The sequence below is a fragment of the Haliotis rubra genome, unplaced genomic scaffold, assembly GCF_003918875.1.
Source record: "Haliotis rubra isolate DU_JTF1 unplaced genomic scaffold, ASM391887v1 Scf437, whole genome shotgun sequence".
Classification (NCBI taxonomy): Eukaryota; Metazoa; Mollusca; class Gastropoda; order Lepetellida; family Haliotidae; genus Haliotis; species Haliotis rubra.
Window position 1 is genome coordinate 497,327 of NW_025767121.1, and position 13,015 is coordinate 510,341.

The following is a 13,015-nucleotide window of genomic DNA, read 5'->3' on the forward strand; positions in this document are numbered from 1 at the left end:
CAGAAATATACCCGAAACAAAATCAAAATGCCAAAATGTGCCCGGTACCCTAAACGGTGGACGAGTCCATATTCCGCAACCAAAAACCGAAACCGTAATTGTTCCCGTTCAGCTGAGTGCGAGTGGCATAGTGCATCGCGAAATACTCGTTATTGTGCATCTAATACAACAGTATGACAGTTCCGATTATTGCAGAATGGACACGTTCTAGGGCACGTTTCTGTACTCTGATTTTGGCAAGGGTACGTTTCAAAGATCAACAGCATGAGCATCGATCAACGCAATTGGGATACGATGACATGTGTCAACCAAATCAGCGAGCCTGACCACCCGATCCCGTTAGTCGTTTCTTATGACAAGCATGGGTTACTGAAGACCAATCCTAACCAGTGTTCGAAATAGCCACTGGCCCGCTAGCCCGTGGCTGGTAAAAATCTAGTCGGACCAGTAAATATTCTCAGTTACTGTCCTGACTGGCTAGTGAATTTTCCTGGGATCATGTTGTAAATATATTACTCTCTCCGACTTGTTAAGTTATAACACACTTTTACATCATGCAAGATTATAGCCTGATAAAAATGTTCATCATATTATCAGCTTAATGAAAAAACCCGTGTCTACATTCAAATTTCGGGCTAATGAATTATTTTGTAGCGACTTTCAGGCATAGGTGGCCCGACTGGCTAGCAAAATTTGGAAACTATTTCGCACACTGATCCTAACCCGGATCTTCACTTGTCGAACAGGGGACTGCAAAGAAATATATGATATCTATTTCTTTAATTTAAGTATTAACGATTGCATATTCATTGAAAGGTCATTACATTGCCGCTGTTCAAGCTTTTGAATAAATCTGCATCCGCGATGGCACATATGGTACCCATGAATGTTACAACGGCATCTTGAAGATGTGTTCTGCATGTGAGGTGAGGTGAAATTGGGCTTAACGTCGCGCTTGAGAATATTTCGCTCATATGACGACGTGCATGCGTGTTTATGTGTATGTGCGGCTGCTTGTACTAGACCAGACTTAAGCTGGATTTATACTTCTAGCCCACTGAGACACCGTGCCGCAGTGAAGCATGAATACCCCACTCAGACACATTATACTGACTCCGAGCCGACCAGTCCTTGTTGTACCCATTAATGCCGAGCGCCAGGCAGGGACCAACAAGTACCATATTTTAACGTCTTTGGTATGACGCGGTCGGGGATCGAACCCGCGACCTTCCGCTCTCCGGTCGGACGCTCTAACCACTACACCACGGAGGCGGTCTGTTCTGCATGTAATCGTCAATGTCTGTATTCTTCTGTTTGTTTGTTTATTTGTTGTTCAATGTCACACTCACCAATATCCCAGCTACATGACAATTGTCTGTAAACATTCTAATCTTCCAGTGATATCATGTTTGATTCAATGACGTGTCAACCATGTCAACGAGTCTGACCACCCGATCCCGTTAGTCGCCTCTTACGACAAGCATGGGTTGCTGAAGACCAATTCTAACCCGGATCTTCACGAGGAGTTTGCCAGAAAACTACTTCGACTCAGGCAAGTGTACCGTTGCGCACCCTCGCAAACCCCACCCCAACCACTCCCCCCTAACCCCTGGATCCGCCCCTGTATACCGCTGCACATTAGGCATATCCAAGTGGCGTGAACACCCTTAACAGTGTGAAATCCTTTAACGAGTAGCCAGCAAATAAATACGAAAAATCATCAACAAGAGTGGTTTAGCAGACACACTATGTGAAATTATCCTATCGTTATCTCCCGTGCCAGTATTTTTTGCTGTTGAAACACACGCTCCATATACAATAATGCATTCTTCAGCCATTCCCTTCGCCTTGGACAGCTGTTGACAGCTTGTCCGCATGACTTCCGGTTTAAGGATACACATGCTAAACAGCTTCCAGTCATTGCCGTAAACATGCCGTAATCAGCAAACACAGACTCATTTTATTTTTCAGCCCCATGGTTTACTCATGATTCCAATAATGTATTCCAAATATTGGCGCGGAAGAAGAGCGGAAGGTCGCTGGTTCGAACCCCGACCTCGTCACACCATGAAAGGTTTATGGTACTTCTTGTCCTGGTGGCGCCTGGCTTCTAGGGATAAGAAAGTAATGATTGCTGCCCAGGACCAGTCATTTCCCACTCGCAATCGCCAAAATGTGATTCTTAAACAATTTATCAATATGAAATATCGACTTTGCAATGAATGTACAGAGGCTGGCCAACACCTTGTCACCTTGTCAGTGGATGCCCTTCCTTGGCACAAACAGCATATCTTAAAGGGCATGATGGCATGGTTCGTTGCTTCAACTACGGTCTTCGCCATGCCTGTGGCTTTGACTCCGAGGTCCATCCATGGTACGACCCTGAACATGTCCAGGGCGTCATGGAAATGATGCTTTTAAGCTTCTTTGGAATAGGCCCATATTCAGCCTCAGTAGAATTCCAGCCAACAAACCTGATCTTGTCCTTTTTGATAAAGCCAATTAATTTATTTATATCATTGAATTCTCTGTCCCTTTTGACAGCAACGTGACTGGCAAGATTCAGGAAAAGCATGTTAAATATGTGGACTTTGCTTTTAAAATGTTTCGCTTGCATCCCAAGTACACTGTCGTCAGGCTCCCCAATGTTCTCGGTGCCGTTGGTTTGGTACCTTCTGATCTTCTGATCAGGAGAGTAGCCGGGTTCTCCACCGGGAGCACAGCCCTTCTGACACTCTGGGTAATGCAGAAGGCTGCAGTGTTGGGGAGTCTACATATACTCCGGAACGTCTTGCTGGGTTCGACTAGGCAGCGCTTCCTGGGAGAAGTCCCACTAGCTGTCTGGGCTGCGTGAAGAGGGGGCGAGGGCCCTGAGCTGATGATGAGCCATACCAGCCTGACTGTGCAAAGATCACCCGAACCCTCCCTGCTGCATTTTTCATCTTAATCTGTAAACCATGATGATACAGGATTTGTATAGCGCCTGGTTTCAACGGCGCTGATTATTATTACCCCGGATAACCCATGCTGCCTGTGAGGCGCTAGATGGTTAATAGTCACAATGACTTATCCCACCGGGTACCCATTTTCTGTTGGGTGATCAGAGGCAATAAAATCAAGGGCTCGTGCGTTCCAAGTCAGGATACTGTGAGCGCTTTAACGAATAATGGTATATAGGTTGATTCCGACAGTATTAAAAGCATGTCTTTATGGATTTATGAATAGCATGAAATAGTGATGTTACAGCGAACAGTGGGTGAGTTTAGTTTTACGCCGCACTCAGCAATATTCCAGCTATATGTAGGCGGTCTATGAGTAATCGAATCTGGACCAGACAATCCAGTGATCAACAGCATGAGCATTGATCTTCGCACCTTGAATACGATGACATGTGTCAACCAAGTCAGCGAGTCTGACCACCCGATTAGGTTAGTGGCCTCTTGCGACAAACATGGGTTACTGAAGATCAATTCTAACCCGGATCTTCACGGGTTACAGCGAACAGGAAATTGCATCCAACATCATTTTAATCACTGATGTTTTAAATGTAGAAGTGTTTGTCATCAGAGCATGTGACTATTACCATCCAACATTTCATTCTTCTATCAGTGAAATAAATCATTCATTTTATTGAGTTTAATCACACTAAGAGTCCTAAGAGAAAAGACATAACAAGTTTAAATCTTTTATAAAACCATCGTCAAATACAAAGTTTGATATTGCTATGACTGTGATTATACTGGCAAATAAGGATAAGTTGGACCGGCGCAGAGAACGCGTTTACGAGAAGTAGGCCTGCGCGGCAATGAGCAAACCCATTTGGTTTGTGAAAGGTAGAGCAGATGAAGGCCAGTGCACGTGCATTACATGACGATGAAATTGATTCCGCGCAGGTGCACACGCCTTGCTCATAAGACCCTCACGTCGGTGTAGCAAGTCGCACTACACTTGATCACGGACAACCTGGGGCCCCTTCGCTCACAATGGCAAGCGCCAGTGGGCGGCACTCATACATGCGGGTTAATTGTCAGGTCGGTGCTCAACTTATCCTTGTTTGCCAGTAAATTAATCCTGTCCTTTGTACAACGTATCAGTCTTAGGGACAAAGTCTCTGTTACATCCGTCTTTTGTGCAACAGTAGTGGCACTGCAACTCCCCCGAGTAGCCGGTGTTCAAGGGGATACAGTTCTGGTCATCAGAGGTCTGCTCCCACCATAGCTTCTCACAACGAGGCTGCCCAGCGCACCTGTCAGTACCATAACCTTGTTAAACCGGACAGGACGATATAACCAGGATGAATATGTAAATTGAATCAATTAAAATACAGATTTGTTTGTTTGTTGTTTTACGCCGCACTCAGCAATATTCCCGCTATATGGCAGCGGTCTGTAAATAATTGAGTCTGGACTAGACAATCCAGTGATCAACAGCATGAGCATCGATCTACGCATTTGGGATACGATGTCATGTGACCACCCGATCCCGTTACTCGCCTCGAGAAGCATGGGTTGCTGAAGACCAATTCTAACCCGGATATTCGCGAGTCATTTCCATACAGAAGCATGTATCCTATGCGTATAGTTTGGCATGAAATGCATGTGGACCCGGTTTTTGTAAATATCTCTTCATCCAATGACCCAATCGATCTCAAACTGTGCAAGTGGATGTTTTGTCAGACAACCTAATCACATTGTAAATCACCGATTTTATGCATTTGTATTAAAGAATCTGTCTATGTAACTGTCAACAAAATAAACAGCAGAACGCAGACGGCTTGCAGAGGGAGGGAGCCAATGACCTGTAACAGCGGCAGTGTTGGGTCATAAAGGTAAATGCACGTGCAGTTCATGATAGTTACCTGTGCACTGCACAGTGATAGACCGTTTGGATCATTCACATTGACTACTTCTAGCTGTCATCATGAAAGCTTATTCAGATGATGCTAAACGTTTAATTAGAAATGTGTTGAATTTTTTAAAAAGAGAGCAAACGTAGCAAACCGATTTATAAGGTGTCGGATTACATGAAACGTACAACTTTTGCTCTTGGCATGAAAAAGAACATCGTGCTAAAAATTGTGAAAAATAAACCAACAACCAATAAACAAAACCTTGTACAAAAAGGTAGGCATCCAAAGTTAGATTCTTTTGACATCAGGGTCATCAGCATAGCTGACCTACATTGACGAACGTTGACCTTTATGACCCAACACTGCCGCTGTTACAGGTCATTGGCTCCCTCCCTCTGCAAGCCGTCTGCGTTCTGCTGTTTATTTTGTTGACAGTTACATAGACAGATTCTTTAATACAAATGCATAAAATCGGTGATTTACAATGTGATTAGGTTGTCTGACAAAACATCCACTTGCACAGTTTGAGATCGATTGGGTCATTGGATGAAGAGATATTTACAAAAAACGGGTCCACATGCATTTCATGCCAAACTATAGTGATTTCTTGGTGTATTATTGTGTCTTATTACAATCATTAATCTATGTGACCTTCATCACCATTGTGATATTGATGTCCGAAACTTTCTCAGGTTTACATCCATTACATAGCTTCCAGTGGATCATAACGGTTCGTATAACCTATAATGGCAACGTCTAGTGGACAGACCTATAATATCACCATCATTGTAGACCACAGCTAGACCTATAAATCAACGATAGTTTCTCTTAGTGAAATTAGAAATACTTCTTAATTTGTTGGTAGACGTTGATTGTTCCATAAATAACGGTATATTATATTTCTTGTCTGCATTACTCGGAATACGGGAATAATGGACGTGGGATGCTAGCATCAGAGATTCAGCGAATTAAGTTAGCAAACAATTTGGACCATCTTAAATTTTCAGATTTTGTCCCTACGTTTGGAAATATTTTACAGATTTACTTGAGTAATGTTTCGGTTTAATCAACTTTTGGAAAACCATGATTGTTACGGCTACATCGGCACACATGCAAACAATATTGAACCTTGCGTAGTGAATGATAAATGTTCGAGGCGAAAGCTTTGGCTGTGGTCTCTAAGGTGACTGGATAGGCGGGGCAACGAGATGGTGTGTGTGTGGTGTGGTGTGGTGTGGTGTGGTGTGGTGTGGTGTGGTGTGGTGTGGTGTGGTGTGGTGTGGTGTGGTGTGGTGTGTGGTGTGTGTGCGTGCTTGCGCGCGCGTGTGCGTGTGGGGGAATGAGATGTAACGGGGTCTAACCTCGCCTTCAGAATACCCCGCTCAAATAGGGGCGGTGGGGTAGCCTAGTGGTTAAAGCGTTCGCTCGTCACGCCATAGACCCGGGTTTGATTGTAACATAACATGGGTAGTGGTTAAAGCGTTCGCTCGTGCCAAAGGCCGGGTTTGAAGCCCATTTCCGGCGTCCCCCGCTGTGATATTGCTGGAATATTGCTAAAAGCGGCGTAAAACTAAACTCACTCTCGCTCATTTGCCCCACTAGATACATACATACAATGTGAGTGAGTGAGTTTGGCTTTACGCCACTTTTAGCAATATTCCAGCTATATCACGGCGGGGGACACAAAATGGGCTTCACACATTGTACCCATGTTGGGATTCGAACCTCGGTCTTCGGCGTGACGAGCGGACGCTTTAACCACTAGGCTACCCCACCGCCCCTACATACAATGTGGTGGTCAATGTGTGGTGCTTAGTAGCGAGTGTGAGTAAAGAGTTTTAGTCACATCAGAAATATTTCAGACACCTCGTGACTAACACAAAATATACCTTCACATGCTTCATACACTATGATAAACCATGGTGCTGTGTCTGTTGTTTTATCATAAGATAAGTTCCCATTTATTATCACAATTTATGTGATGTGTTGTATAAACTTTGTTAAACACAGGTTATGAAATAATAGTTTAAATAGCCATACAGGAAGGGTGGAAAAAAGGAAAATAAGACTAATTTAATAAAAATGGAATTTGAATAATTTGAAAAAGTGAAATTTGAAAAAATGAAATTTGAAAACCTTACTCTTTCACATATGTCAAATGCCCCTGAGCATCCTTGTTGACTGAGTTCATACAGAACGGTTCCGCCGGAGGGCACTTCATCGTCTTTTCCATTGCGGGGAGGATGCCGCATGGCCCGCCGCTGCAGACGTTGCACACAGCTGAAGTAGACACAGACGTCGTCACAAACACAACAGGTACTTAATCTTTTGTTTGTTGGTAGATTGTGTAACGGAGGTCTCGGTGTCAACCGTCAAATTGGCCATTACTACTCATGCTAACACCATTGCTGACTCAGTAGGAAAAGTGAGTATACTTTTACGCCGCTTTTAGCAATATTCCAGCAATATCACGGCGGGGGACAGCAGAAATGGGCTTCGCACATTGTACCCATATGGGGAATCGAACCCGGGTCTTCTGCGTGACGACTGACTGACTGACTGAGTTTGGTTTTACGCCGCTTTTAGCAATATTCCAGCAACATCACGGCGGGGAACACCAGAAATAGGCTTAACACATTGTACCCATGTGGGGATTCGAACCCGGGTCTTCGGCGTGACGAGCCAACGCTTTAACCATTAGGCTACCCCACCGTCCCCCAGTAGAAAAAGAGGCATTTACTGCGCCAACCGTTCTATGTACGTAATTTGTTGGAAATACGGGTACAAGGACCTGGTCATGTGACCTGGACCCGGATCTACCTGGTACAGCGGTCTGTCTTGTTTGGGGTGGCTCAGATGCACCTGCTGTGGATTGTTCTGTTGCCGTTGTGTATTGGCTGTATGTCGTAACATACGTGTCCGTTGTTGTTTCAGTCAGTTGCTGCATGGTGGTCTGTTGTTCGCGTGTCGTCTGTGCGTAAACAGCTGTAACAAAACAACATTTGTAAGTTTATTACATATTGTACTCGGAGGAAAATGTGCTGACGTTACAAGCCCCAATTTTGTTCAGATTCCAATCGGAGCGGTGGGGTAGCCTTGTGGTTAAAGCGTTCGCTCGTCAAGCCGAAAACCGGTTCGATTCCCACATGGGTACAATGTGTGAAGCCCATTTCTGGTGCCCCGTGATATTGCTGGAATATTGCTAAAAGCGGCGTAAAACTAAAACTCACTCACTCATTATAGAACCTGATACGCTTTGCGATGTCCAAATGTAATGTCTGATCATTACAAAATGACTTTAATGGCAATGTTTTAAGTTTGGCTATTGGGAACTCTGTTTACACGGTCGGGCAAAACAAAACAGATTGCCAAGTGTGGCTTCATGTAGCCTACATACGTACATTGAGTGGTCATGCGCAGTGGCGTATACCGTACTCGTTGTGTCTGTACGTCGTCCATGTAGCACGCCAGCTGGATGTTCCAGGCCACGGCCAGTGCCGTACTGGTGTTCGCCATGTACAGGGTGTTCGTGAACCACACCCTACTTTTACTAACCTGAAATTCAAGAAATAACAGTAAATATTGACTTCAATAAACCGTATTATAAACGGAGAGACAAAAGAAAGTATACCGTGATTTCTTTCCTTTTATAAAATTCCTTTCTTTTTTGTTTACGTAATTGAAACTTTATTTAACTGTTGTGAGACAAGACTCTACATTTGTAGCTATTCAACCAAAGTGAAAAGTAATCTGTAACGGGGTAATCATTTTCTATTAGAGTGAAATGGTTAATGAAGATGTTATTTTAAAACCACATGGCCCTCACTTTGTTTGAAATGTTAGAATTTTGTGCCGAAAACGAAAACAAATAATGGTTTTCAAAAGTATCGTATCTAAGATACGGCAGTTAGGTATAACGCGATTTACTTTTGTTTTTAATATCTAAAAGTTTTGAATCATAATGTATTTTACTGACCAGAAACATGCAGAAGTCTGGATACGACCGACTTAGAGATGAGATCGCAATGCGGAACAGACCCAACGCCCATGAAGGGATCTCAGCGCAGTGATTAACGTCAGTGTTAGGTCACAAGGGGTTGGGGCAGTCTTAGCTTTAAGACAGCTCTACGGACCAATATCTTTAGCCCATTTCCACAAAGCGATCGTTGCTCTCAAGCTTCACCACTGACTTGAGATCGTCGTGGCGTTACGATTGCTTTGAATAACAGAATGCAGTGGTACAAAGCGATCTTAGCGCGAAGGTGATCGTAACTCCCATATTTTAATATAGATTTACGACAGTCTAAGCGCTAAGGTGATCGTAACTCCGATACCTTAACATACATTTACGGCAGTCTTAGAGCTAAGGTGATCGTTACTCCCATACCTTAACATAGACTTACGACAGTCTTAGGGCTAAGGTGGGCGTAGCTCCCATGCCTTAACATAGACTTACGACAGTCTTAGCGCTAAGGTGGGCGTAGCTCCCATACCTAACATAGACTTACGTCAATCTTAGGGCTAAGGAGATCGTAGCTCCCATACCTTAACATAGACTTACGGCAGTCTTAGGGCTAAGGTGATCGTAACTCCCATACTTTAACATAGACTTACGGCAGTCTTAGGGCTAAGGTGATCGTAGCTCCCATACCTTAACATAGACTTACGACAGTCTTAGGGCTAAGGTGATCGTAGCTCCCATACCTTAACATAGACTTACGACGGTCTTAGGGCTAAGGTGATCGTAGCTCCCATACCTTAACATAGACTTACGACGGTCTTAGGGCTAAGGTGATCGTAGCTCCCATACCTTAACATAGACTTACGACAGTCTTAGGGCTAAGGTGATCGTAGCTCCCATACCTTAACATAGACTTACGACAGTCTTAGGGCTAAGGTGATCGTAGCTCCCATACCTAACATAGACTTACGACAGTCTTAGGGCTAAGGTGATCGTAGCTCCCATACCTAACATAGACTTACGACAGTCTTAGAGCTAAGGTGGTCGTAGCTCCCATACCTAACATAGACTTAACATAGACGACAGTCTTAGGGCTAAGGTGATCGTAGCTCCCATACCTAACATAGACTTACGGCAGTCTTAGGGCTAAGGTGATCGTAGCTCCCATACCTAACATAGACTTACGACAGTCTTAGAGCTAAGGTGATCGTAGCTCCCATACCTAACATAGACTTACGACAGTCTTAGGGCTAAGGTGATCGTAGCTCCCATACCTAACATAGACTTACGACAGTCTTAGGGCTAAGGTGATCGTAGCTCCCATACCTAACATAGACTTACGACAGTCTTAGGGCTAAGGTGATCGTAGCTCCCATACCTAACATAGACTTACGACAGTCTTAGGGCTAAGGTGATCGTAGCTCCCATACCTTAACATAGACTTACGACAGTCTTAGGGCTAAGGTGATCGTAGCTCCCATACCTTAACATAGACTTACGACAGTCTTAGGAGCTAAGGTGATCGTAGCTCCCATACCTAACATAGACTTACGACAGTCTTAGGGCTAAGGTGATCGTAGCTCCCATACCTTAACATAGACTTACGACAGTCTTAGGGCTAAGGTGATCGTAGCTCCCATACCTTAACATAGACTTACGACAGTCTTAGGGCTAAGGTGATCGTAACTCCCATACCTTAACATAGACTTACGACAGTTTTAGGGCTAAGGTGATCGTAACTCCCATACCTTAACATAGACTTACGACAGTTTTAGGGCTAAGGTGATCGTATGTCCCATACCTTAATTATAGAATTACGAAAGTCTTCGCGATGACTTACGGCAGTCAAGGTGATCGTAACTCCAATGTCTTAACATAGATTTACGACAGTCATAGCGCTAACGTTGTTTTGTACAAAGGTACCGTGGATACTGATCTTCACTCAAAGATAAAGTGGACTGACCGAGATATCCGTGCTGCACGCTCCATACGGGTGTCTGAATACTAGGTCGTGACCTTCCTTTCTGCCTTTGCATTTTTCTGTCCCCAGGGAAACGTCATCAGCAGTGGATGACGTCACCCCGTAACCAAATGACGTGGTGTCCAGCCGGATGTACCATCCATTAGTTTGGCATGCGTAGACCAAGTTAGTGTTGGTAGGAACTGCAAATAACATTATTTTAAAGTTTATTAAAAAGATGACAGTATTTTCCCTTCCTCAGCCCTTTGTGGATTGTGAGTCAGAAGAACTGCAAAAAGATTATTTAAAATATAAGTTTTTAAAAGATGGCAGTGTTTTCCCGTTCCTTAACCATTTGGGGTTTGCGTGTCAGAAAAGCAGCTATCTCCAATTCCTATCGTAAGACCCCGAGGGAATTTCGAGTTAGAATTCTAGCATTCTACGAAACGGCTCAGTGGATCTGGTGGTGACATGACTGGTTGATATGGTGTCCGACGGCATAGTTCGATGCTCACTATATCAATCACTGGATTGTTTGGTCCAGACTCGATGATTTTTATGCCGTCAAAATGAACAGCTGGATTAATACTGAACTCCTCTGAGGTACATACAAACAAACGAGCCTTGTTACGTAAAGCAGAGAAAGCTTCATGTTGAATCATCGCTTATTTACAGTCCGTTTGATTTCATTTGAGACCAGGGCGGTGGGGTAGCCTAGTGGTAAAAGCGTTTGCTCGACACGCCGAAGACCCGGGTTCGATTCCCCACATGGGTACAATGTGTGAAGCCCATTTCTGGTGTCTCCTGCCGTGATATTGCTGGAATATTGCTAAAAGCGGCGTAAAACCATACTCACTCACTTAATTATTATGAATTGCTCACTTACACAAAATCTAATAAATCAACAAGCGTGAAATCGACAGAAATTAATAAGTTGTTTAACAAACGACCGTTCTTGTCATTTTTCGCTTTTTCTTACACCTAGAACAGCCAGGTAATCAACAAGCGTGTGTAGTGAAATTTCAATTTCGTGTGTCCACCTGGCACGCGTCGATTACATGTGACTGTGCAAAATTTGGTTTTGTTGCATTTATTAGATTTTGTGTTAGTGATCAATTCATTGGTCTCAAATGAAATCAAACTGACTATAGCTGAAGAAATATTTTAATATGTTCAGAACTGAGGTTGGTGTTTAGTAACGGTTAATAATACTTCGCAACAAAATTTTAAAACCCTCCAGAATGGGTGACCATGTCGGGTGTCACGTGTCATACCCCGACTGCGTCTGCCGTTAATAGAGTTATTGGTAGTTTATTTGGTACAGTATATGCCGTGTAGAACTTGGGTTAAAATTCGTCCATGGCAGAGGCGACTAGAAGAATCGAGTGGTAAGGCTCGATGACTTGGTTGACGTCACGGACTGATGCTCATTATATTGATCACTGTCCATACAGTTTATCATCCTACCGGAATATAGCAGCGTTGTATAACAAACAATGTTACCGGAGTGTGTTTAGTTTTACGCCGCTTTTAGCAATATTCCAGCAATATCACTGCGGGGAAAGAAATGGGCTTCACACAATAGACAATATAAAGCTTGACAGTTGGTATTTGATACTTAAAAACAAAACTTTGCTCATTTATCCCTTTTTAAGGTAAATTAGACGCAATTCATGGAACTTCTTTGATAAACCTTTATAGCAACTTCGGTGAAACGGTATCGACCAAAACGTCATTATAGTACATGAAAGAGGTTGCATCCACCAAATGCGTCTTTGGCGTTTTTTCATCCGTAAACAAACATTTGCAAGGCATTTGAAATTTTACTTACCTGAACTTGAAAACGGAAGAAATGCGATGGATAAACCAATATACAAAATACTGCCCCTGTACGCCATGTTTATATCACCATGCATCTACAAGGATCTATTGTTGTTAACACATACCCAACTGATATCATGCAGTGACCTATTACTCGTGAAGATAATACTTGGTTTGACCTTTTTTATCAGTCTGACCTTAAAATGCTTTATTATCGAAGACGACACTACTCTTCACTTAAGGTGATTGTATAGTCTGGCGTTCTGCGAGATGCTGGTGAGTGAGTGAGTGAGTGAGTATGGTTTTACGCCGCTTTTAGCAATATTCCAGCAATATCACGGCGGGGGACACCAGAAATGGGCTTCACACATTGCACCCATGTGGGGAATCGAACCCGGGTCTTCAGCATGTCGAGCGGACGCTT

The 13,015-nt window shown here is 43.5% G+C and overlaps 1 protein-coding gene across 1 annotated transcript; it reads right to left on the bottom strand.

Moving 5' to 3' along the window:
- Positions 1–3,931: 3,931 nt before the first annotated feature.
- LOC124289246 lies at positions 3,932–12,717 on the bottom strand. The gene is made up of 6 exons (XM_046725852.1): positions 12,602–12,717; positions 10,774–10,973; positions 8,251–8,404; positions 7,670–7,834; positions 6,991–7,129; positions 3,932–4,246 (listed from the first exon to the last, which is right to left on the bottom strand). Exons 1-6 carry the CDS (start codon positions 12,684–12,686, stop codon positions 4,066–4,068), a joined length of 924 nt encoding a protein of 307 aa, XP_046581808.1. The 5' UTR covers positions 12,687–12,717; the 3' UTR covers positions 3,932–4,065.
- Between the last annotated feature and the right edge of the window lie 298 nt (positions 12,718–13,015).

Bases quoted from the DNA above. Each gene is read 5' to 3' on its own strand.
- LOC124289246 (XM_046725852.1), bottom strand. From the start codon at position 12,686: ATGCATGGTGATATAAACATGGCGTACAGGGGCAGTATTTTGTATATT. The intron at 8,405-10,773 runs GTCAGTCCACTT...CTTGAATTTCAG, and splicing joins CGTGCAGCACGGATATCTCG to GTTAGTAAAAGTAGGGTGTG. The intron at 7,130-7,669 runs GTAGATCCGGGT...TGTCTACTTCAG, and splicing joins AAGACAGACCGCTGTACCAG to CTGTGTGCAACGTCTGCAGC.